This window comes from Hypomesus transpacificus, chromosome 9 (assembly GCF_021917145.1).
Source record: "Hypomesus transpacificus isolate Combined female chromosome 9, fHypTra1, whole genome shotgun sequence".
Classification (NCBI taxonomy): Eukaryota; Metazoa; Chordata; class Actinopteri; order Osmeriformes; family Osmeridae; genus Hypomesus; species Hypomesus transpacificus.
In genome coordinates this window covers 19,425,986-19,449,432 of record NC_061068.1, presented here as the reverse complement: position 1 = coordinate 19,449,432, position 23,447 = coordinate 19,425,986, and the positions used below count along the sequence as shown (strand labels likewise).

Sequence of the window (23,447 nt, the reverse complement as noted above, 5' to 3'; positions counted from 1 at the left end):
CCCTGAGATATGATCTTTAACTAAGCAAACAAAGGAGCTGCTGTACAAGTGGCCAGATGTTAACACTGATAGTGCTTGTATTTAGTTTCACATGAACTAATTGCTGATATGTAAATTTAAGCAAAACTGTCATAAGAAAATGCTAATCCCAGATGTTCAGACTTCCATTTTTCACTGGTCCTCCCATTTCCACTTGCTTTTCACAACGGCTACACACTTTGTTAGACCTTGGTGGGACTGTGAGGCCAGTTCCTAAAAACGACCATCAAAACACTTCGTCCAACATCCAGTATCATTCCTGATTATCTTCAATTACATCACAGATGTTTCAATCTTTTCTCGTCACCAAAATGATGACCACAAGTCATTAATTTCCCAGTCTTAAAAAAAATGCACAGCTGTTGCAGTGATTTACGCTTCCTCAAGGAAATGATTCAAACATTTGTGAGAAGCACCACATGGCAGGCTGCAAGATTTACTAAGAGACTTGTAACATGTCCTCTAATTTATAATAAATTGCTGTCCTCTTTTCCACAGATATGTGTTGGTTGTGTAAAGGAGAATAATTGGATGCCTATCATTGACAAAGGGGTTAAAATAAACGCACAGTTATATTCCGTGCTTCGTTTTATGCTGGACAGTGGACTGAACAGTTAAGCCTAGATGGCACGTAAAAGGTAAGGAGTTGTGATTTCTAAACATGGCATATGCTAAATGTACACGTTTTCAATTATTTTTCAACAAATATTGTTTGCATCACCAAAGTTTTTGATCCACCTCATTAATGTGCGCAATTCAGCACAACCATTTTTAGAAAGGCAGGCCTAGCCAATGTACCACAAAAGTCGGAGCTTGGACCTTTTTTTCTCCCAGTAAATTAAAATGTACTTTTTGAATACGTATCTAGGCTATTTTATACAAAACTGAATATCTGGCAAAATATTTGCATATCCCCAAAAATCTAAAAACTTCCCAGTTAAAATCCTTAAATCTCCATCAGAGCATTCTCATGTAGCCTACTTTTGATCTGAACTCGCTGCCTGCAATTGAGATATCACACAAATTGTTTTCATTGCTCGTTTTAATAGAGAAGACTTACTGTTCTGTTTTGTGTCACTGTGTGCCAAACATGTAAAAAATTAAGAAAATAGGAATCGTCTGTCAGACACACTAGCCATGTATCATGTTCCAGTTTAAAGAACCCTGGAAAGGTATAAGCTCAAACTGATTAGCAATACTGTTCTAAAGGGGCAAGTAATCAGTTTGGATCTATTGAAAACTTGTGAAGACATCTTGTGAGAAAGCGCTCTTCAAATCTGGAAGAACGGGAGCATTTAGCTCTGTGGATCAAAATGCCAGTAGAAAGGTGCATGAATTTCAACCATCCCTGGATACAGTAAGTTCTTGGTTGCAGTTAGTTTTGGCTAAAGGCTGTCCTACCAAACATCAAGTTAGGGGTGTCAATCATTTTGTCAATGTAGGCCTACATTTTAGCCTGGCTGCCAGCCCAACTTCTTCCCGCCCACAACAAAATTTGGTCGGGAAGTTGGGCCTGGAGGGTCTCGTATTGTAGCCTGACGTTGTCATACTCATAATTCTATTCAGAATATGAGTCTGAGAACTCTCCGTTGGGCTTTGACTACAGGGCGTGTTTCAAACGAGCCTGGAAAACAAATGCCTCTTCGCTCAATTGGATAGATCTACAACCAATCAGAGCAACAAAGTATGTGACGTATGTTAAGCACCAGGCAGCCAGGCTACTCGTATTGGGGAACAACTACAGAAAACATGGGCGTATCATACAAAATCTGGGCGTACCAATGAAATTGCCAGGGCGGGCTATATGTAAGGGATAATGCCCGACGAGGTGTCATATATCATCTGATAACGGACGATGCGGAGGTGTAAACCGTCCGACGCGCAGCGGAGTCCGTTATCAGATGATATTGGACACCTCGAAGGGCATTATCCCGCTTATACCATGGTCACTTGCCAACGATTTTTTTTTACAAACATTAATTTATGTTTTAAGGCGTTTTGCAATAGAAATCTAACGTTTTTCAACGTTGGCCAACTCAGATATTTATAGTCCGCTCAGCTCATACAACCAACACCGGCTTTCCTTTGGCTGAGCTATTAGCCCAAAAGCTAACGTTAGGCTAGCAGGATTCAAAGCCAATAACATTGTGTACGGTTGACAAACAGTAAATATAATTTTACAGTATGTTTGACAATAAGATTTGCTAGCTAACCAGCCATGTCACTGTCCCAAAATCAATATCAAGATTTTCACGAACAATATCGGCCTTATACTAGTACTAGGGCTACAGTATTAGTGATGTGTCGTTCGTGAACGATTCGTTCATTTTGAACGAATCCTTATAAGGACTCGGGAGTAACGAGTCCTCTCAACGAGTGATTCGTTCATTTCCCGACTCGGTCTTTCTACGAGTCTTTGGATCATTTTTCACGTGACCTGCATAGGCTCTGTAGCTAGAGGAAACGAACGATTCGTTCCTTTCCCGACTCGGTCTTTCTACGAGTCTTTGGATCATTTTTCACGTGACCTGTATAGGCTGTAGCAAAAGGAAACGAACGATTCGTTCCTTTCCCGACTCGGTCTTTCTACGAGTCTTTGGATCATTTTTCACGTGACCTGCATAGGCTCTGTAGCTAGAGGAAACGAACGATTCGTTCCTTTCCCGACTCGGTCTTTCTACGAGTCTTTGGATCATTTTTCACGTGACCTGTATAGGCTGTAGCAAGAGGAAACGAACGATTCGTTCCTTTCCCGACTCGGTCTTTCTACGAGTCTTTGGATCATTTTTCACGTGACCTGCATAGGCTCTGTAGCTAGAGGAAACGAATGATTAGTTCCTTCCCCGACTCGGTCTTTCTACGAGTCTTTGGATCCTTTTTTCACGTGACCCGCATTGTATTTTTTAGTAGAGGAAACAGTTTCCTTATTCCCTTTCGCGTGGCCGCTGTTTTAGTAAGACGTGAATGAATGATATTCGCTCAAGTCATCATACTGACTGGTTTTGTTATTTTCACTTTACATTTACACTTACAGTTTAGTGCAGTGTAATTGTTTGACGTGATAATTAAATGCTAGTGTGATAATACATGACCAAATCATACAAACTCATGATACATTATTTTAATGCAGGAATTTATTTTGAAATAGTATTTGCTGGTGCACATGTCATGCACTAACCTACAGTGGACGTATAGGGGCTATACGTCCTTTGCAGTGGACGTATAGCCCCCAACCCCCCCCCCCCCCCCCCCTGAAATGAACAAATGACTCGAAAAAAGATTCGTTCATTTTACTGAACGAGATTCAAAGAACCGAATCAGTAAAAAGAACCGAACTTCCCATCACTATACAGTATGGCCGCAGCCTGTGGAGCGAGTTAAATAGCAAATGGATGTGAGATGATCGCATCAAAGTTGACATTTTCTCCAATCAGTGATTATAATTTGACAGTATGTTTAACAACAAGACTAGCCAGCTATCAAGCCATGTTATTGTCCCCAAATAAAATCAAGATTTTTAAGAAGAAAATAATCGGCCATGTGTAGAGTTGCTGCTACTGTCGTGTTGGCCGCAGACTGTCTGAAGTAGATTGACTAGCGAGGTGAATAGCGAATGGCATGTGAGATTAGCGGTTACGTGACACTGACACACTACATTCAGAAAATAAACATTTTTCAAATAAATTAAAATAAATATTGAAGTCACTCATTGTTGTAAATACAAGTTAGCTTGTTAAAGTCTTTCCCTTATTGTAAATGGAGGCTTTGAGTACGTCACTGTTGTTGTGGTTACATATTTAAGATATTTTGTGCAGGCTCCTAGCGGAATAATTTAGAACGGTGAAAAGACAGTTTTTCTGCAATGACGCAGTAGGTGTCCGTTATCACCCTATAATGTACACCCCTGCAGCCAATCAGAATTGAGTATTCACCCAGACCATGGTATAAACGATGATGGACAGCAGATGATCAACAGTAACGTAATCAACAACGTCACAAAAGAGCGCTTGGGTTGAATTCGTTTTCAAAAAACAACATATTACGTTGCTCTGATTGGTTGTAGGTCTATCCAATTGAGCGAAGAGGCATTTGTTTTACGAGTTCGGTTGAAACACGCCCCGTAGTCACAGCCCAACGGAGAGTTTTCAGACTCATATTCTGACTAGAATTATGAGTATGACAATGTCAGGCTACCATAGACTCCCATTCAACATGCACTCTCTCGCGATCACCCCCAGTGGAACTTTTGTGGAACTGCAGACACATTCGGTACAATGGGGCTTAATAGGGAGTGGCAAGGCTCTCCTGAAACAGGCTCCGATAGAGGGTTTTCACGACGCGTCAGTGTCAGAATCAGACCGGAATCAGACCGGAAGTCGCCATATTGGAGGCACTCCGCATCACAACAAAGCACAGGCACTGAAGTATTGTAGCGACCCACGGATTGGTCGCGTGTTAACTCGCGCTGTTGGCGCAAAGGATTGTGGGTGGCGCAATTCACATACTTGTTTCATGTTTGGTTAATGTTGTATGCATGTTTGAGTTGAGTGTTGTTGTTCTGTCAATTAGGTTTGTCAGTGGATGATGTATGGATATTAGTAACTATAAGTTATCGTTGTTGCCATAACTGTGAATTGTATGTGAGTTAATGACTTGTTGTTGGCATTCACATGTGATTGGTGGTGTAGTAATAAAACCTGTAGTCGAGCAGTGTATGGGACACAGGATAAAAAGGTCTTCTTCTCTGCGTCCGATTATTACGCATCCACTCCAATATAGACCCCTAGCGCCATCGTTACATTGGTGTCAGAAGTGGGATGGCGCAACCACGCAGGATGGAGGAAGAAATCGCAGATCTTGAAGAGACCATTAAGAGGACTCAGCTACACCTGGAGAAACGTAGGCTGAAGATGGAGCGTTCCAGGGCAAGAACGTCGTCCCACGCTGATGGGTCCAGTGTGCCACGGCCTTGTCGCCCCCTAGAGGCCGGGAGTGGAACCACAGAACACACAGCCATAGCTGTGGACATCCAACCTGACCTACCTGGGGCGTCCCCACAGGTGGATGTTGGGGCCATCCTGCCCCGTTCCACTGCCATGCCAAGAACACCAGCGAAGGTGCCCAAGTTCAATGGAGAGACGCTCCTGGAGCCATATCTTGCCCAGTTCCAGTTGGCAGTGTGGCATGGTGGTTGGAGCAGCGAGGAAGCCGCCACTCATCTTGCCCTGGCGCTGGAGGGAAATGCGCTGCAGGTGCTCCTGGATCTGACCCCGGGAGAACAGCGGAACCTGGAGACCTTGACCGGGGCCTTGGAGAGGCGGTTCGGGCAGCCACCATTCCCTGACCAGAGTAGGGACAGGCTAGCCAGCTGTCGCCGCCAGGAGGGAGGGAGTTTGGGCGCTTTCGCCGCAGATATCCAGCTCTACGCCCGCCATGGCTATCCAATGTTCGACGCCGCTGCAAGAGGGGAGCTGGCTCTCCATGCATTCCTCAAGGGGCTTATGCCAGAGCAGCTACGCCAGCATGTGCGTCTCACCATGCCCAGAACCCTGGAGGGGGCTCTTCAAGAAGCGGTACGGGCAGAGGCGGTGCTCTGCACTCAGGCTGCCCCACGGCTGTCCCTTCCACACGTCCGGGCCATCGACTGTGAGGGTGAGGAGGCCGAGCCAGTTTGTCAGGTGCAGTTTCAGCGGCGGCCAGCCCCAGCTGGGAACCGTCGACCTCGATCCACTCTTCGGTGCTATCGTTGTGACGAACCTGGTCACATTGCCCGTGACTGCCCAGCACCAGCACCAGTCTCCAGAGCACCACAGCAGACGGGAAACGACGGGGGGGTGGCGCAGTGAGGGGCCCGCCACCCCAATCGTTGGCCCCTCCCTTAAGCCAAGAACTGTTGATTGGTCGTGTAGGCCACACTAAGGGACTGTATTTGGACTGCTGGCTTGATGGCCAACCCTGCCAAGCTCTAGTAGACACGGGGTCTACCGTCTCACTGGTGCGTCCTGGCGTCCTTCCAGGAACCATGGGGACGCTCTCCGGCGCATGGGCAAAGTCAGACACGAACCTGGTGACGGTGACAGGGGAGAAGGCTGCTACAAAGGGGAAGAAGCATCTGCGGATCCAGGCTGGGAACCAGGAGGCGGAGCACGAGTTCTGGCTTGCCAATATTCAGGACTCGTGCATTATCGGCCTGGACCTGTTGTCCCGTTGGGGTGCCTATGTTGATGTCCTGAGGGCAGCCATCACCCTTGGTGGGGAGACTGTGGCGCTCCAGGCCGGCCAGGACAAGAACACAAAGGTCAGAGACCAGCAAGCCAGCTGCCAAACAGCTGCCACCAGCGACTCCATGCCAGGTCAGCCTACCAACCATACATCGGCGGAGACGTCTGAGGCGGTGAGGGAACTCTGCCGCCGCAGCAGTGATGGCCTTGACCAACAGCAGTGCGGCCAGTTGAGGCACCTCCTAGAGGACTATGCAGATATCTTTGCAGCAAAGGATGAGGACTGTAGGCGGACGGGGTTGGTTCAGCATTCCATTGACACCGGTACCGCCCAACCCATCCGCCTGCGGCCTCACCGGCTGGCCCTCGGCAAGCGACAGGTGGCAGAAGACAAAGTTAGGGAGATGGCTGCTGCTGGGGTAATTGAGCCCTCTGACAGTCCGTGGGCCGCACCAGCTGTCCTGGTTCGAAAAAAGAATGACAGCTGGCGGTTCTGCGTGGACTATCGACGTCTCAACGCGGTGACCAAGAAGGACTCTTACCCCCTCCCTCGCATAGATGATGCCCTCGACCATATCACAGGCTCCAGCTGGTTCAGTTCCCTTGATCTGCGTAGTGGCTACTGGCAGGTGGAGTTGGCCCCTGACGCACGACCAAAGACTGCCTTTACCATTGGACAGGGACTGTGGCAGTTTCGTGTTATGCCGTTTGGACTCTGTAATGCACCAGCGACGTTCGAACGGCTGATGGAGAGGGTACTGGCTGAAATACCACGGAGTCGTTGTGTGGTATACCTGGATGACCTGCTGGTGCATGCCAGCGACTTTGACCGAGCCCTGGGTAACCTGCAAGAGGTCTTTGAAGCCATTCGTCAGGCTGGGTTGCGGTTGAACCCTGCCAAGTGTCGCCTGCTGACAAGAGAAACGCAGTTCTTGGGCCATGTGGTCAGCGCGCACGGGGTAGCTACCGACCCCGCTAAGGTGGCCGCAGTCCAGAATTGGCCACCCCCTGCCAACGTCACCGAACTGCGGAGCTTCTTGGGCCTGGCGTCCTATTACCGGCGTTTCGTCCGGGGCTTCGCCACGATTGCCAAACCCCTCCATCGACTGACTGACAAGGGACAGCCCTTTGACTGGGACGACGTGTGTGCCGGAGCCTTCACCCAGCTAAAAACTGACCTTACCGAGGCTCCCATTTTGGCCTACCCAGATGCGGAACAGCCCTTCATCGTGGACACTGATGCCAGCAACGTGGGAGTTGGCGCCGTACTGTCCCAGAGTGTTGGAGGGGTGGAGCGCGAAGTGAACCCGGCGTGAGCTGCTGGCAGTGGTCCTGGCACTGCGACAATTCCGGCCGTACCTGCATGGCAGCCATTTCCTTGTGCGCACCGATCATGCTTCCCTTACCTGGCTGTTGAACTTTAAGAACCCGGAGGGCCAGGTGGCTCGCTGGCTGGAGGCCCTACAGGAGTATGACTTCGAGATCCAGCATCGACCAGGGCGGTTGCATGCTAATGCTGACGCCCTCTCCCGCCGCCCCTGTGCAGTCTTGGAATGTCGGTATTGCCAACGACAAGAGGAGCGGGACCAACCACTGACGGTGGCAGCCATTCAGACAGCTGACTGCGAGGGGAGTTCTCCATGGACCTCCGCTCAGCTGCAACAATGCCAGGAGGCCGATGCAACCTTGGCGGTGGTAATCAACTGGCTGGCGACGGGGCGGCGTCCCGAATGGACAGAAGTGTCTGCCCACGGACCGGAGGTTAAGGCTTACCAATCACAGTGGGGCAACTTGGAGCTCCATGACGGGCTGGTGCACCGGAGGTGGAAAGCTCCTGGCCGGGGAAGCGACCTCCTACAGCTGCTGGTACCCCGTGAACTCCGCCAACAGGTCCTTCAGACCGTCCATGGCTCGGTGGGGGCGGGGCACTACGGCATCGCCAAGACCCTCCGCCGCCTCAGGGGCCGATTCTATTGGCCAGGTTGTCGACGGGACGTGGAGCTGTATGTGCACTGCTGTGACCTTTGCACTGCTAAGAAAGGGCCAACGCAGCGCTCCCATGCCCCATTGCAGCAGTACCTGGTGGGGGCTCCGATGGAGCGAGTAGCGGTGGACATACTTGGGCCCTTTCCAGCGACTGATTCCGGCAACCGCTACGTCCTCGTGGCCATGGATTATTTCACCAAATGGCCGGAGGCATACGCGGTGCCGGATCAGAGTGCCACCACAACTGCGGAAAGGCTGGTAGAGGAGATGTTTGCCCGCTTCGGGGTCCCTGCGGAACTCCATAGTGACCAGGGGCGGAACTTCGAGTCCCAGGTCTTTAGCGAGGTCTGCCGACGGCTGGGAGTATCCAAGACGAGGACGACACCTCTCCACCCGCAGAGCGATGGGCTGGTGGAGCGGTTCAACCGCACCCTGGCTACCCAGCTCGCCATCCTGACCAGCCAACATCAGCGGGACTGGGATCGCCACCTGCCCCTGGTCCTGTGGTCGTACCGGACGGCCGTCCAAGAGTCCAGCCAGTGCACACCAGCTGCCCTCATGTTTGGGCGGGAATTACGGACACCGGTGGACTTGGTTTTCGGGACCCCGCCCGAGCCGGAGATTGCTGGAGGAAAGGAGATGGATTACTACCGGAGGTTGATAGATCGCCTCCAAGTAGTCCATGAGTACGCTCGTCAGGCCCAGGCTAACTCTGGGGTGCGGCAGAAAAGAGCCTACGACACCCGGTGTCGGAAGCTGACCTTCAAGCCCAGTGACAAGGTCTGGGTGTATTGCCCTACTCGTAAGAAGGGGGTGTCACCCAAGCTATGCAGTCACTGGCAGGGGCCCAGTGAGGTTATGGAACGGGTTTCTGAGGTGGTGTATCGGGTGCGCATGCCTGGTCGGGGGCGTGTGGTGGTGCTGCACCAGGACAGACTATCACCATATCGCCCGCTTGCTCCAGAGACGGGTGGAGCAGAGAACGACACCAGCGGCACCATTCCCACTGGACAATGTAACCCCCCCCCTATGGCACCTTCTACCAGTCCCAGGAGGCCAACTCGGCGGCGGTTACGGCCAGGACACTTAAGAGACTACCTGTTGGGTGATGGGGTTGTCGGGGACGACTGACCCCTCAGGTGGGGGCTATGTAGCGACCCACGGATTGGTCGCGTGTTAACTCGCGCTGTTGGCGCAAAGGATTGTGGGTGGCGCAATTCACATACTTGTTTCATGTTTGGTTAATGTTGTATGCATGTTTGAGTTGAGTGTTGTTGTTCTGTCAATTAGGTTTGTCAGTGGATGATGTATGGATATTAGTAACTATAAGTTATCGTTGTTGCCATAACTGTGAATTGTATGTGAGTTAATGACTTGTTGTTGGCATTCACATGTGATTGGTGGTGTAGTAATAAAACCTGTAGTCGAGCGGTGTATGGGACACAGGATAAAAAGGTCTTCTTCTCTGCGTCCGATTATTACGCATCCACTCCAATATAGACCCCTAGCGCCATCGTTACAGTATATACCGAACGTCGTCAAGGAAAATTGTTAATTATTGCCGTGTTTCAGGTTGTACCAATAGGACAGATCGGGGAAAACATTTGGAATATTATCGACTTCCAAAAGTTATTAAAAACCAGGGAGAGGAATGCCAGAGATTATCAAAGGAAAGGATTTAGAACTACTTGTGGTTGGCAATGCTTAACCAAGATCTACGAGGGAAAAAACACGTTTGAGAGTCTTGGCTACACCTTGAGTATCGCAATGATATCATACAGTTAAGGTTAGGTTGGCTAAAGACGTTATTGCATTACTTACTTTGGTCTTCACAACACAACAGTCGTTGATAACTTGGTACTGCGTCTCCCTCACCCATCCACACACCATCTGGCTATAGGCCTCCAAACCTTTGTAGGATTTAAGGTCTTCCGCTGTGTATGGGCTCGGCGAGAAAACCAGGTTGTTGACTATCGGGATATGCAACTGAAGGAAGAATCACCGGGTCGTCACGGATCCAAGAAGAGGGAGCTAATTCGTAGGGATCTGCACCGCCAATACATTTTAATGTACCGAAATATTGTGCCTTTTCTTGTGGTCCAAGTCCTTCCCTCTATGCCTTTGCATTTTGGACGCGATTTGATGAGCTTTTCGCACAATACTCCATTGCAAATGAGCGCACAATACTCCATTGCACTCGGTTCAGTTTGTTTACACCTAGTGCCTCCACAATGGCCGCGCATCCGGGCTACCGCCCAGAACGTGACGTAGGTGAAAACCCTCTATAAGTTGTTGTTGTTCTATATTAGACATTCTATATTAGACATTCTCTGGTAGTCTATATTACAGAAGTGTCATCCTGTTGACATCTAAGAATGTATCTGTCGTTTCAACTTTTTACCAGTAGATGTCCCCATTGTATACAACATATTTTCAGGAAAGTTGAAAGTTGCTGTGACAACATTACTAGTTTGTTGTTGTTTTGTTTACACAATACAGGCAATTGGGCAACAAGCAGCAGTATGTTCGGTTTCCATTATTTACTAATAGTTTCCACTATTTAACTTAGTTAATACACTATGAGCTTTGAGTACATAGTTAATACAGCTTTTGCCAAATATGCTATCAGAAATTGCTCCGGCCTTGACCCCTCCTATTTGGAACGTTTGACTAGCCCAGGGGTAGGCAACCCTGGTCCTTGAGGGCCGCTGTCCTGCATGTTTTAGATTTTTTCCCTGCTCCAGCACACCTGATTCAAATGAATGTGTCGTTATCAAGCTCTGTGGAAGCCGGGCGATGACCATTCATTTGAATGAGGGCCGGCCCTCGAGGACCAGGGTTGCCCACCCCTGGTATCCCCTGGTATATGACTGCTATCCCAGTTTGCTGTAAAGCCAGGCTACATGCTAGCCTGTATAGGATGCCGTCAGCTAGCTTGTCAAAGGTCCAATACAAGCTGTATAGTATTGCAAAAAAAAATTGCACTAATTCAACAATTCTCTCAAAATTCTAGTGTAATTCAGCTAGTCCTTATCTCAGGGATTATGTTATCCAAATACTGGATATTTACCGTCCATAAATACTTGCCAAATGTCTGTCTGATGTTGCGCTGCTAACTCACTCATTGACGTATAAGCTGTAGGGAAAACATGACATGGATTTCAGGAGAAATAGGTTTTGTTAATGTATAGTGTAGCCTAAGGCAAGTCCAATGGATTTGGGAAATGGACTGGTCGGGATTTGATATTTTCAGAGCTGGAAAGTAAGACGTAGGCTGGCAGTCATCGATATTGCCCGCATAATCACACAGTATGAGCAAATATTGGGGGGGACAAATTGTCCTTCTTTAAATATTGGGGGGGGGCGTGTCCCCCTGTCCCCCCATATAATTACGCCCATGGGCAGGTAAGAAAAAATAAATTTGCCTAAATTAGATTTGTTTTCTTTTCTTTTTTTCTTCTTTTTTACAAAAGTCACCCGAAAACAATTATCCCAAATTCTACGAGCAATATCTCGAAATGCTTACTGACACAAACCTTTGGATAATTTCCTTGAAATGAAAAACCTACAATAGATAGGGTAGTGAATTCGGGTAATCTGGGACATTTGGTAATGTGGGACATCAAAACTCCAGAGCGTTTTCTTCTCTGCTATGACAATGTCTAGTCCACAGAACTTTGACTCTAGGTTTAGCATGGATGTTATGTGACTGAAATCAAAAAACGTGATTGGTGTGGTGTCACAGAAAGGGTCAGGGCACTAGTCAGGAATCAGGAAGCTCCAATAAGAAAATACATGCATCTAAAATAAGCTTATTCAATGTTTAGTTTCCTGCTCCTTTCACCTCCTCCCTCTGTGATCATATTTGGTTCCTCTTCTCTGATGAATCATGTTGTTCTATTTAAAGTCATGTATAGAAGGAAGAGCCTGGATATTACTCAAGCCCAGGGCCCCCCACCACCCTAAGTCCTTCCCTGGCAATGCCAGTCAATAATAACAGTCCTAAATGTGAATTCTGATAAGAAACATTTCCTTGTGGTGAGTTCCTGACTACATCCCTTGACAGCATTGTTTCTTTTCACAAACTAAGACTCAAAGCTTTTGCATCAGTTTTCACCCTCTGCCAACAGATACTAGAGAACAAAACTTGTATTACACCAAAAGCCTGCCAGTTGAGTTTCATCGAGATCCAAGCTACTTTCCTCTGTTCACATTAACAACAACCAACAAAAAAATGACAACTTAATGATGGCCATGATTGAAAACGTCATTCTTCAATGCAATAATCAGTCATAAAAATAAACCAACAGTGATTCCTCTTTGGAATGCTTCAGACATTGCATGAAACGCCAAGAGGGTTTTTTTATGGCGATCCTTCAAAGTGCACTTCAAATTGAGGAAATGCTTGTCTACTTAAATGTATTATCTGCCAGGTTACTGGCATATTCACATACTTGAGGAGTTTATGAGTTTAAAAGGTAGTTAAAAGTCCCCCCAAAAGGTCCCCAAAAACGTTGTCACAATTACCTACAATTGATTTACACACCAATGAACAAAAATGCGAAATACTCAGATACAGTTATTTCATACTGAAATCTTTCCTACCAAGTCCGATACACATTTTTATAGCACAAGACCCCTCGATGACATGATCAAAATGTGGTATCTTAGTAGTTGGTCAGTTTATAGTTAGCCAAAATTGGATAAAATCAAAACACAGATTTTTTATTCATTACGCATTGTTGGAGTAAGACACTGAAGGACCTGGGGCCTCATGTATAAAAGATTGCGCAGCTTATACCAGAAGATGCCGTACGGCCAAAACTTGAAAAGCACCTATGCACAGAAATATTTAGGTCCTGCGCACCTTTCCATTATAAATCACAACCATCATTGACCGCACGTGAACAAGCCACTCAGTAAGTCCTGCCCTGACTGTGTTGCAGAATAATGGGGGGCCTATGCCCCCGTAGTGCTTTATATCAAGCAACGCCCCTGACGAAGACACAAATAAGACACAGTAATGGATGATGGTGACAACCACAAGTTGTCTATTTAAAATAGTATAAAAATATAATAATATAATACTACAAGGGAAGAGTGGGCTAATTTCACTTATTTATATTTCAGTTTCTAACTGCTCTTTTCAGTTCAGGTCAAGGTTACAGCTAACATCCTGTGCATCCTGTGAACCTAACATCCCCAGATATATGAGGCTGATTATCAGACAGAATGCAACAACCACGCTCATGCAGAACCAAAAACTGTGGAAGAAGAAAGGCGAGATGAGATGACAGAATGTGCTACTGCAAGAACAGGTCTGCTAACCAGCCAGATAGACGTTGAAGATTGGCCATTCATGCACATTTCTATTGGTTCTTAAACACAACACCCATAGCTAATTGTAATATCGTCTGGTGTTTTTGTCACCATCATCAAGTGACCACAACCTTGACTAATATAAGAACAACATCTGCTCTACCTGACCAGCAACCCAGGAGCTGGATGGTGTGGTCGGCGACGCAGAGGAGGCCGCACCGATCCTGGATGAATGTGCTAAATATAGAGAGGTTGATACCTGATTTGGCGAGGATGAAGCAGGGCAAACACAAAGCTGCAGTTCAGAATGAGTCTCATTGGGAGATTATGGGAGTACATGGCTTTGAGCAAACAGGATTGGCCAAATGGTTCTATAGTTCCCCATTTAGAGGAGTTAAATGGCCAGAGGGCCCTGTTTGACATTCTACATAGCTTAAAATCCGGTGTTAGATCAATTTCAGTTATGTGCATGATACATTCATCAGTCAGAGTAGGTGTTTCAGTCAATTGATATATTTAGTCACAAAACTAGCACAAAGCGCTTTACAAAGAGATACATGATATTATGGGGTACCAATCTTTTATTTACACACATCCCTTGTTCTCTTGTCTGCTCACTACTAAGAATGGAAGAATGGGGCATCGCAATCGGTAATCTCTATCTCTGTCTTTCATCCTCAGTTGTTTACATGGAAGACGCTCGGACAAGCAAGTATTTCTGCTGAAAAATATTTCTGGTCCTACTTTGTCCCCATGCCTTGCGACCCTGTCTTGATCCATCGCTGCAATGACAATCACTTACAAACAGGGGGCAATAAAGACCATAGGAGGAAGCAGAATGGTGAGCATTTTCCTCCAAATCGTGAACACCATCACCCACTGTGTCCCAAACACTGTCATACACTGACTTGTCAGGAGTTAGATTAAGAGAGGTGGTTGTTCTTTGTTTTTCATTTGGGATTTTGTGTCAGAATCTTATGCGATATGCACAAAATGTTCACTCCAACAAATTGATTGTCAAGTGAAGTTTAACATAATCTTCATCTCTGTTTCTGTACCTCGTATTTAATAATAATGAATTATAATGGTATTTTAAAAGTTGAACGTCTTGAACTTTTCCACTGTTAATTGCAACAACAAAAAAAGAATAAAAGTAAGAGGTCAAAGGGAAATAAAAGCCATATCCATCTTTAAAGATGAATATGCTATTCAAATGCTTATATCATTTAATATACATTAATGTCTTACTGGACATATAAAATAAAGCCAAAATGTTATTGTGACAGACATAGAAAGAGTGAGTGAGAGATCAAGATGACAACATTCAACCCCTTACCCAAGGGTTCACAAGATGTCCTAAAGTCCATAAAGATAAACCTGATTGAAAAAAACCTTTATCATTCAATAGCTTTAATGTCTTTACACAATCAATGCCTCCACTTTTGACATTGACATTTCTTCACTTCTATCCTTTCTTCTTTACTCTTGCCTTTCCACCCTCCCTGATTTGTTCCGACAAAAACTTGACACAAAATGAAAATATTGTGTCAAGTAGATACATGTTAAGGAACAATAAGATGGTAGAGTATGGAAAGTATAGCAATGCTAACACTTCCCCAATTCTGTCACAGCCATGTGACACATGGAGACAAAATTCCAAAGTATAAGGAAGGACAATGGAAAATCACAAACAGAGCACTTATTTCACCTTTCATTATTTGCTGAAGATGTAAATCTGGAAAATCCTATGACTCAGCCTTTAACCATAACCATAGTATAAAGAGGGCAGTTAGACAAGTGGACGTGTATCACTCACACATTGGAGGCCATAATTATAGACAAGCAAGGAAAGAAAAAAACAGAAACAGTACAGAGAAAAAGAAAAGAAAACCGAAATAGTACAGAGAAAAGATAAGAAAACAGAGTGCCTGGCTTCGAAGGTATGGAAGAGAGCAAATAGTTGTCTTTGCTGCATTCACTCTCTCTGTTTTCTTTCTCACTCTTTTACTCTTTTTTACACGCTTCTCTCTTTTCTCTCTCTGCCCGATGTCCTTCTCTCTACTATGACCTACAGTAAATCTTAACTTTAAAAAGAAACTTTAATAAAGAACTCATCATCTTTATATATTCACAGGTAAGACATAGTGTGTGTGCATGTTTATGTGTTTGTAAAATACAGATGTACATGAATTCCTTGTGATACAGAAGGTCTCCTGGTCATGACTGGATACCCTTTTGCGGCAGTCTTTATTTTTTCTTCTTATTTTCTTTCTACATAAATAACTATATCTGACTACTCCTGTAGCAAGAACAGGAGTCAGGACAGAGTTTTAAGGAGAGTTAAAAAAAAATCTCTCACACACTCCCTCCTCTCTCTCTCTCTCTCTCTCTCTCTTTCTCTCTCTCTCTGCAGGTTATAAAAGCGGTCCCGATCCAGTGGAGTTGACAGAGTCAACAGAGAGAGAGATTAGGACCTCCATCACAATCACCATTACTAGAACCAGCAGAGATGTCCACCTTAATGACAGAGCTGAAGGAGACCTACAGGATGCAGGGCTACCTCTCTGGCATCCCAATCCTAGATGAGACAGAGCTGAGGCAGGCCAGACTGGCCTTCGCAGAACTAGAGAGGGAGTTTGGTGAGTGCTAGGAGGCATGAGAAAGAGTAAATGGATTCAGAATGTGGATTGAAGGGAAACAAGGATAAAGGAGGAGAGGGGGAGGATTGGGGCAGAAGGTAGGAGAGGGAAGGAACAAGAGATGGGGAGATTTGAAAAACCTTTATATCACATTGCCATGTGTGTTTGTTTTTGATGTGTGTGTGTGTTCAGGAGAGGACTACACCCAGTACAGTCTCCACAATGTCCACCAGCAGTATGATTGGGTGATGAGTCTGGCTAAACACCCACGTCTTCTCCAAATTGTAATGGCTTGCCTGGGCCCTGATGTCCTGCTCCTTGACTCTCGCTTCATCTGCAAGTACCCTGTAGGTAACCAGGCAGAAAGTGATGTGGGAGAGGAGCAGGAAGTGAGAGTCGAGGCAAAGGAAGAGAAGACTGGGCTGCCCTATGTTGCCTGGCATCAGGATATGAGGTTTGTTAACGCTACCATAATGACTGTGTTTACAAATGTCTACACATTGGTTTTATTAATATGCTTGAATAGTGAAAAATATTTGAAACATATTAACAATATTTTATATGTTTTTAAAGGTATTGGGGCATAGCTGGTGGTCCAGTCCTCTCTGTTTGGCTGGCCTTGGATGACTCACTACAAGACAACGGTGCCTTGCAGGTTATCCCAGGTATTGAAATTACAGATTCTATATTAAGATCAGGGGGGTCAGATGGCTGAGCGGTTAGGGAGTTGGGCTATGAATCAGAAGGTTGTTGGTTCGATTCCTGTTCGTGCCAATTGACGTTGTGTCCTTGGACAAGGCACTTCACCCTACTTGCCTCTGGGAGAATGTCCCTGGACTTACTGTAAGTCGCTCTGGGTAAGAGCGTCTGCTAAATGACTAAATGTAAATGTAAGATGTACCCTACACTGTGGGTTCAAAGGAAGTACATTTTGTTGATGGTATTACTGCATCTCACACTACAGTACAATATGCTTTTTCCAAATGCAGTCTTGGACAACTAAATACATAAACTAACTTCTCGAAAATATTTTGTTTAAACTGTTGTGAAAGGACTGTACAACCGGAAGACTAACAGAGAGAAAATGTGTCTGAGTTTCCATTCTGTGTCTGAGTATGCTCTGTATGTCTGTGTGTGTCTTTGTGTGTGTTTTGCAGGAACCCATTTCTCCGGCCTCCTGCCCCACCGTCTTGCCAGCCGTGCTGGGAACATGCTGTCTGTCAACCAAGAGATTCCTGAGGAGCTAGTGCAGACAGAAAAAGCTGTACTCTGCCCCCTGTATGCAGGGCAGATGTCGGTGAGTTACACCCTACAACAGTTTACCAAGTTTTACATGATGATGATTAATGCAATGACTTCTGTGATGGCAGCTATTTGAATACCAAAACTTCTGGAAATGATTTACATTTTAGATGTATTTATTTAGCAGACGCTTTTATCCAAAGCGACTTTCAAGAAAGAGCTTTACAAAAGGTGCATAGGTCAATGATCATAAACAATGAGATAGCCCCAAAAAACATTAAGGATAGCCAAAACATGAAGCATACATTGTGAAAGCAAATAAGTGCCAATGGGTAGAACCAGCAAAGCATGTAGTTAAAAAAATTACAATAAAAAACATGATCCTCGAAAGTGCTAGTGTACCTGGACGAAAGCAAGCAGCAATAAAATAATTTACAGCGGGTACAAGTAGTTAAATCAGTTACAACTAACCAACAAGCACAACTTGTCCCTCAATAAGTGTCTAATCCAGCAAATCTTTCTTAAGTACCGTTGTACTCCCAGAACAAGTGCGTCTTTAGCCTTTTCTTAAAGATATGGAGAAACTGTTATGACTATCAATGCAGTTCTGGCGATAAGTACATTTCAATAATGCTGAATGCGGATACATCTTAGATTGGTAGCTGAGTATAATTTATCATGATCTTGAACCAATCTTTTGCCTGTCTTTATATTGTCATAATGTTTGTCTGGACAGGTCCATGATGGCCTGCTGGTTCATGCCAGTGATCCTAATACCTCGCAAAGGAGGCGTTGTGGTTTTGTAATTCGTTATGTCCCCTCCTGTGCCTTCCCCATTCAGGTAAGACCCACTGACGAATTGTAACAGCACTTTTTTTCTTTTTCTTTTACTATCTTTGGTACTTGGTCTCTTTTACTCCCTGTTGAACTAAACTATATTCAGTTTTAATAATTCAGCAAACAGAAACCACTTGTATGGTGTTACTTTCATCTTGTAATTTTCTCACCCTCTCAGGACTCTAACCGCCCCAGGAAATTCCATGCAACAGTGTTGGCCACAGGAACAGACCAGTTCAACCACTTCTCCAGCAGCACTGTGCTTCCACTGGCCTGATGCAAAATGGGGAAACAACTCCCCTTCCCTGGGTAAAATTATTTTCTTAATTCGAGCCATGGCAACCATAATACTATCTTGAATACTGTAGTATTTTGTTGCTTTCTGCAGAAGTATCCCACTTTATTGTTTTTTCTATAATATTATTTTCCATTACTTGAGCCATTCAATGCCATTCAACATTTTAATGAAATTAAAGCAAGCTGTTACTTGAATCTAGGTGGAATAAGATGTGTATGTATCAAATGTGAAGGGGTAAACAAAGTGACATTTTAAAGACGTGCTCTGTATGGGTATATCAACTGACACAGCGGATGTTCTGTAATATGTGTCTGTTAATCGTATATATATTAAATAAAAAGACTGCAGAAAATGTCTTTTTTTAATTCAATCTTTACTATTTATTCATTATTTGCAACAAATTTATTTTATTACCCCTAAACTCTTGCTGAACATCAGTGGTCTGACATTTCATACTCAAATCATAGCTCTATCCTTTATCATTATTCGCAAGAACATCTAAGCGCTTCTTTTCCCTAAATAATCTCCATAAATATTCAAATTAACATAAATCTTAATAAAAATAAAATGTATGCAGTAAATGAATCTGAAACATTCATAAAAAAATGTACTTTGTTAGACATTTGTGAGATGGGGAAGATGGGGTTGGGCTGGTAGATCTAAATGCGTTCTTGAGATTGTTCCATGGGGACAGTGCAGTAGCCTTTACGAAATCTCAAATGATCCAGGACATCAAGGGTCAATGAGACCTGGGTCATAGTGTTATTATGGGCTGTGTGTGTTAAACATGAATACGGAGATGAGGTAAAGGGGGAACGTCTGCCACAGAGCTGCGCTGTGTCCATATGATTTGGTCAGAACTTTCATTACTAATTCAAAATATATATTTTCATACATTGTCACAATGGATGCAAAGCACAGTGCTTTGGTACATCAATTATCAATGCTAACCCAAACCTTCCCACCACAGGCACACAAATAAATAAAGTATATACACCTGTCTATGCCCTAAGAGGCCATACATGCATACCTTTTATTCACTCAGTTTTCCTGTGATCAAGAATTAATTGAATTAACCTTCTCCAGATCTCGGTTTATCATTTTGAAATAGCACGTTGGTTCCTAAGATGACAGAATAATATAGTGTGATGACTATTACTAATCTTGAATAACTCAAGATTACAAGAAAACTAATTAAATTAACTTACCACAGAAAAAACAGTGTGCATGTACACATTGATTTATCATTTTTATTAATAAAAATTATTCATACAATAACATTTATGAATTTCTGTCCACTTTGTTTTCAAGTTAGCAGACCTTTCAAAAATCTAATTTCAGGGAGGTTATAGAGGGGACATATTTTGCATTAATGAAGATATGAAGGCACCCAGAATAGAATAAGGTAATTTTAAATGTTAAAACGTCCTGGGCTGCCTGGAAATAATGTAATGGCATTACTTTAAAGATAGGATGTGTGATCGTTTACAGATTTTTTTTTTGTTGCTATACTGGTTGAAAGTTCACATCCTAATAGCCTTTAATAATTTAAGTGGTCAAAATGGAGTGGAAAAAAAATTATGTTGAAGAAACAAGACGACAAATTGATCAACGAATCCTTGCATTCGAACCAAATGTAATGATAAGATCCATCAGGGACACTGACTGTCTCCCCACCTTCAAGAAAAGGCTCAAGACGCACTTGTTCCGGGAGTACAACGGCACTTAGGAATGCTTGGCTGGACCTGATGTTAGTTTCTTCCAGGTTCACAATGACTCTTATTGAGACTTGATTGCTCTTGTTGGTTAGTTGTAACAGATTTTAACTTTTGTACTCGCTGTGAAATATTTTACAGTTGATTGTTCTTCTACAGGTACACTCTTGCACTTTTTGAGTTTCATGTTGTTTAATTGTAACTTGTTTAACTGCATGCTCTTATGGTTCTTCCCTTTGGCACTCATTTGGTTTTTCACAGTGTATGCTTCATGTTTTGGCTGCTTGCAATGTTTGGGGCTACGTCTTTGTTATGATCAGTGACCTATGCTCTTTTGTAAAGCTGTCTCTTGGAAGTCGCTTTGGATAAAAGCGTCTGCTAAATGCATGAATGTAAATGTAGATGTCCTTCATGTCTGTCATTCTATATTTGCACACTGCCACGCAACTTGTTTGTGCAAACAATTACACCTCGTTAGCGCGGGTTCCTTGTTGCTGTGCAATGGGGACGTGACACAATGGAGGGCATACCTTGTGTTAAATCCCCCCACAACCCCCTCCACACCTCCCCTGTGGTGTGGGGGGTTGAGCTGTCAACACATGCCTGGTTGCCGGTCAGCCGTGTCCCGTGATGCTGCGCCAATCACATGCCCCCAGCCCAGTGGCTACCACTGACTCAGATGGCAGAGCGATTAGGGAATTGGGCTGATAATCAGAGGTTGCCGGTTTGATTTCCGGCCGTGCCAAATGACGTTGTGTCCTTGCCTCAAGGGAATGTCCCTGTACTTACTTTAAGTTGCTCTAGATAAGAGCGTCTGCTAAATGACTAAATGTACCACTGCTTAAACTGATATTTGCCAACTCTGACCCGAGTTGAATGTTGGATTGTTGTGTTTCAACGCCCATTTACATTTTTCTTGATGTATGACTATGTTTAGCCTATGTTCTGCAACTCTCTTTCACCAACCGTCTCTGGAGGAGGGGATCCCTTGCTGAATTGTTCTTCCCAAGGTTTCTTCAATTTATTCTCAAATGAGCTTTTCTGGGAGTTTTTCCTTGTCTTCTTTGAGGGTTTGGTTGGTTGAGGGGCAGTTCTATGGGCATAGGTGAAGCCTTCTGTGACATTGCTTATAAAAAGGGCAATACAAATAAGTTTGATTTGATCTGAACCACAGGTAAAAGCAAAGACTAAAAGAAAGACTAGAAACATCAACAAATAAAAAAAGTCTGGATCAACAGCAGTCTAAAAACAGAATCAACATATGCATTGCGGGAAACGAAGCATCAAAAATTGACGCCATGATTGCTGTTTTTCTTTTGGACAGGTAATTACATGGTTTTATTTGTTTAAAAAAAAAATTTTGTTAATGTAATTAAGTATTAAGACTCTCCTCTGTGTGTGTTAATGTTTTATAGAAAAAGCGTGGCTTTGGAGAACCCGGGGGTTTAGATGGCTGAGTGGTTAGGGAGTCGGGCTATTAATCAGAAAGTTGTTGGTTCGGTTCCCGGCCGTGCCAAATGACGTTGTGTCCTTGAGCAAGGCACTTCACCCTACTTGCCTCGGGGAGAATGTCCCTGTACTTACTGTAAGTTGCTCTGGAGGGTAGGTTGCCTGTGGTGTTCGCTCTACAGAGAAATGTTGATGAGATCTAACAGACTGCATTTTCATGATTGAATTTTCTCCCTGAAAAAGCGTAGTGACTTGAAAATGGAAAAGCCATCGACAGGGGGCGCTGTTTAGCTTATTGCATTTTAATTTTGTCCGCTGCATAGCACAGCTTTGTCTTTGAAAATTAGGTGACAAAATCATTTAATCACCTAATCATCATAGGTGACATTTTTGTATGCTCCAGCCTTACACCCCCACTCGCCTCCTACGTTCTTCTGACAATCGTCTGGTGGTCCCACCGCTCAAGAGCACCCGGTCCCAACACAACAAGCTCTTCTCCTGTCTGGCCCCCAAATGGTGGAATCAACTCCCCACCTCCATCAGAAACACTGACTGTCTCCCCATCTTCAAGAAAAGGCTCAAGACGCACTTGTTCCGGGAGTACAACGGTACTTAGGAATGATTGGTTAGACCTGATGTTTCCTCCAGGATCACAATGACTCTTATTGAGAGACTTGTTGCTTTTGTTGGTTAGTTGTAACTGACTTAAAACTACTGTACTTGCTGTGTAATATATTTTTTGCTAGTGGCTTTGTTTTTTTCCAACGGTACACCCTTGCACTTTTTTGAGGTTCATGTTGTAAAATAGTTTAATTGTAACTTGTTCAAATACATGCTCTTAGGATTCTTCCCTTTGGTACTTATTTAGTGGATGCTTCATGTTTTGTCTACCCGCAATGTTTGGGGCTAAATCGTTTTTATGATCAGTGACCTATGCACTTTTGTAAAGCTCTCTTTTGGAAGTCGCTTTGGATAAAAGCATCTGCAAAATGTATACATGTAAATGTTTTTATTTCCATTTCCAAATAGTGACAATGCAAATGCAGTTTGGATTTTCATTTGAATATTATCCCAAATAACACCTACATTTATTGAATATTGTAAGGTATTTCTGAAATGTCATTATCGTGTCAATATAGTCCCCTATAGGCTTCCATAGCTTCTGATAAGATTGTGCTATTATCACACAATAAGTAAGAAAGTCTCAAAGTAAAAAATTACTTTTATTTCTAATTTAAAACAATACAAGCATATGACAGCAAACAGTCTGAATGTCGAACTTAGCAACATAAAAGAGAATACCTCTCTAGCAAAATAACACTTTATTATTTACATTTCAACCTTAAGCTAGTTTCAGTACTTCTTTAACCATGACACCAATCCCATCATAAATTTCGTGAATGGGAGCATTGCACATAAAGGCACTGGTGGTCACCAGTTTATTCTTGACATCGATGTGTGCCTGTCCCACATTTTTATTGACATGTTTGCATCCCATCTCTGTCATGGTACCTGCAGTCTGAGCATTTGGCCACCTAGTGGTTGAAGAGAGAATAAACGTTTGAGTTAAAAGAGCACGAATATGATGCATCTTAACATTTTTGAAAGTACACGAACACAATTGTTATCCCATTTACACAACTCACACACACTCTTCTATTCCTCACACAGTGTGACGTACATCTTACACTCCTTGTCCTGT

The 23,447-nt window shown here is 44.2% G+C and overlaps 2 protein-coding genes across 4 annotated transcripts in view; one reads left to right on the top strand and one right to left on the bottom strand.

The window, feature by feature from the left end:
- The first annotated feature begins 281 nt into the window (after positions 1–281).
- zgc:174917 (uncharacterized protein LOC565650 homolog) lies at positions 282–18,929 on the top strand. Of its 2 annotated transcripts, XM_047024785.1 has the most exons (10): positions 282–677; positions 13,453–13,564; positions 13,737–13,816; positions 14,247–14,406; positions 15,979–16,204; positions 16,397–16,658; positions 16,778–16,869; positions 17,362–17,501; positions 18,183–18,287; positions 18,462–18,929. In XM_047024785.1, exons 5-10 carry the CDS (start codon positions 16,075–16,077, stop codon positions 18,558–18,560), a joined length of 828 nt encoding a protein of 275 aa, XP_046880741.1. In that variant the 5' UTR covers positions 282–677; positions 13,453–13,564; positions 13,737–13,816; positions 14,247–14,406; positions 15,979–16,074; the 3' UTR covers positions 18,561–18,929. The 2 variants fall into 2 exon arrangements, with proteins under 2 accessions (XP_046880741.1, XP_046880742.1); XM_047024786.1 differs by lacking the exons at positions 282–677; positions 13,453–13,564; positions 13,737–13,816; positions 14,247–14,406 and adding an exon at positions 15,282–15,505.
- A 4,020-nt stretch (positions 18,930–22,949) lies between these two features.
- The window catches only part of si:ch211-153b23.5 (uncharacterized protein LOC321177 homolog), a 2,226-nt gene continuing 1,728 nt past the window's right edge, over positions 22,950–23,447 (bottom strand). Inside the window, exons 5-6 of one of the 2 annotated variants that reach the window (XM_047025466.1) lie at positions 23,427–23,443; positions 22,950–23,280 (exon numbers count right to left, since the gene is read on the bottom strand). In XM_047025466.1, coding sequence (XP_046881422.1) covers positions 23,088–23,280; positions 23,427–23,443 — 210 coding nt within the window. In that variant the 3' untranslated portion in view covers positions 22,950–23,087. Of the gene's footprint in view, positions 23,281–23,426 lie in introns of both variants that reach the window. The other variant, XM_047025465.1, reaches the window with a different exon arrangement.

Bases quoted from the DNA above. Each gene is read 5' to 3' on its own strand.
- zgc:174917 (XM_047024785.1), top strand. From the start codon at position 16,075: ATGTCCACCTTAATGACAGAGCTGAAGGAGACCTACAGGATGCAGGGC. The intron at 16,205-16,396 runs GTGAGTGCTAGG...GTGTGTGTTCAG, and splicing joins AGAACTAGAGAGGGAGTTTG to GAGAGGACTACACCCAGTAC. The intron at 16,659-16,777 runs GTTTGTTAACGC...ATGTTTTTAAAG, and splicing joins GCCTGGCATCAGGATATGAG to GTATTGGGGCATAGCTGGTG.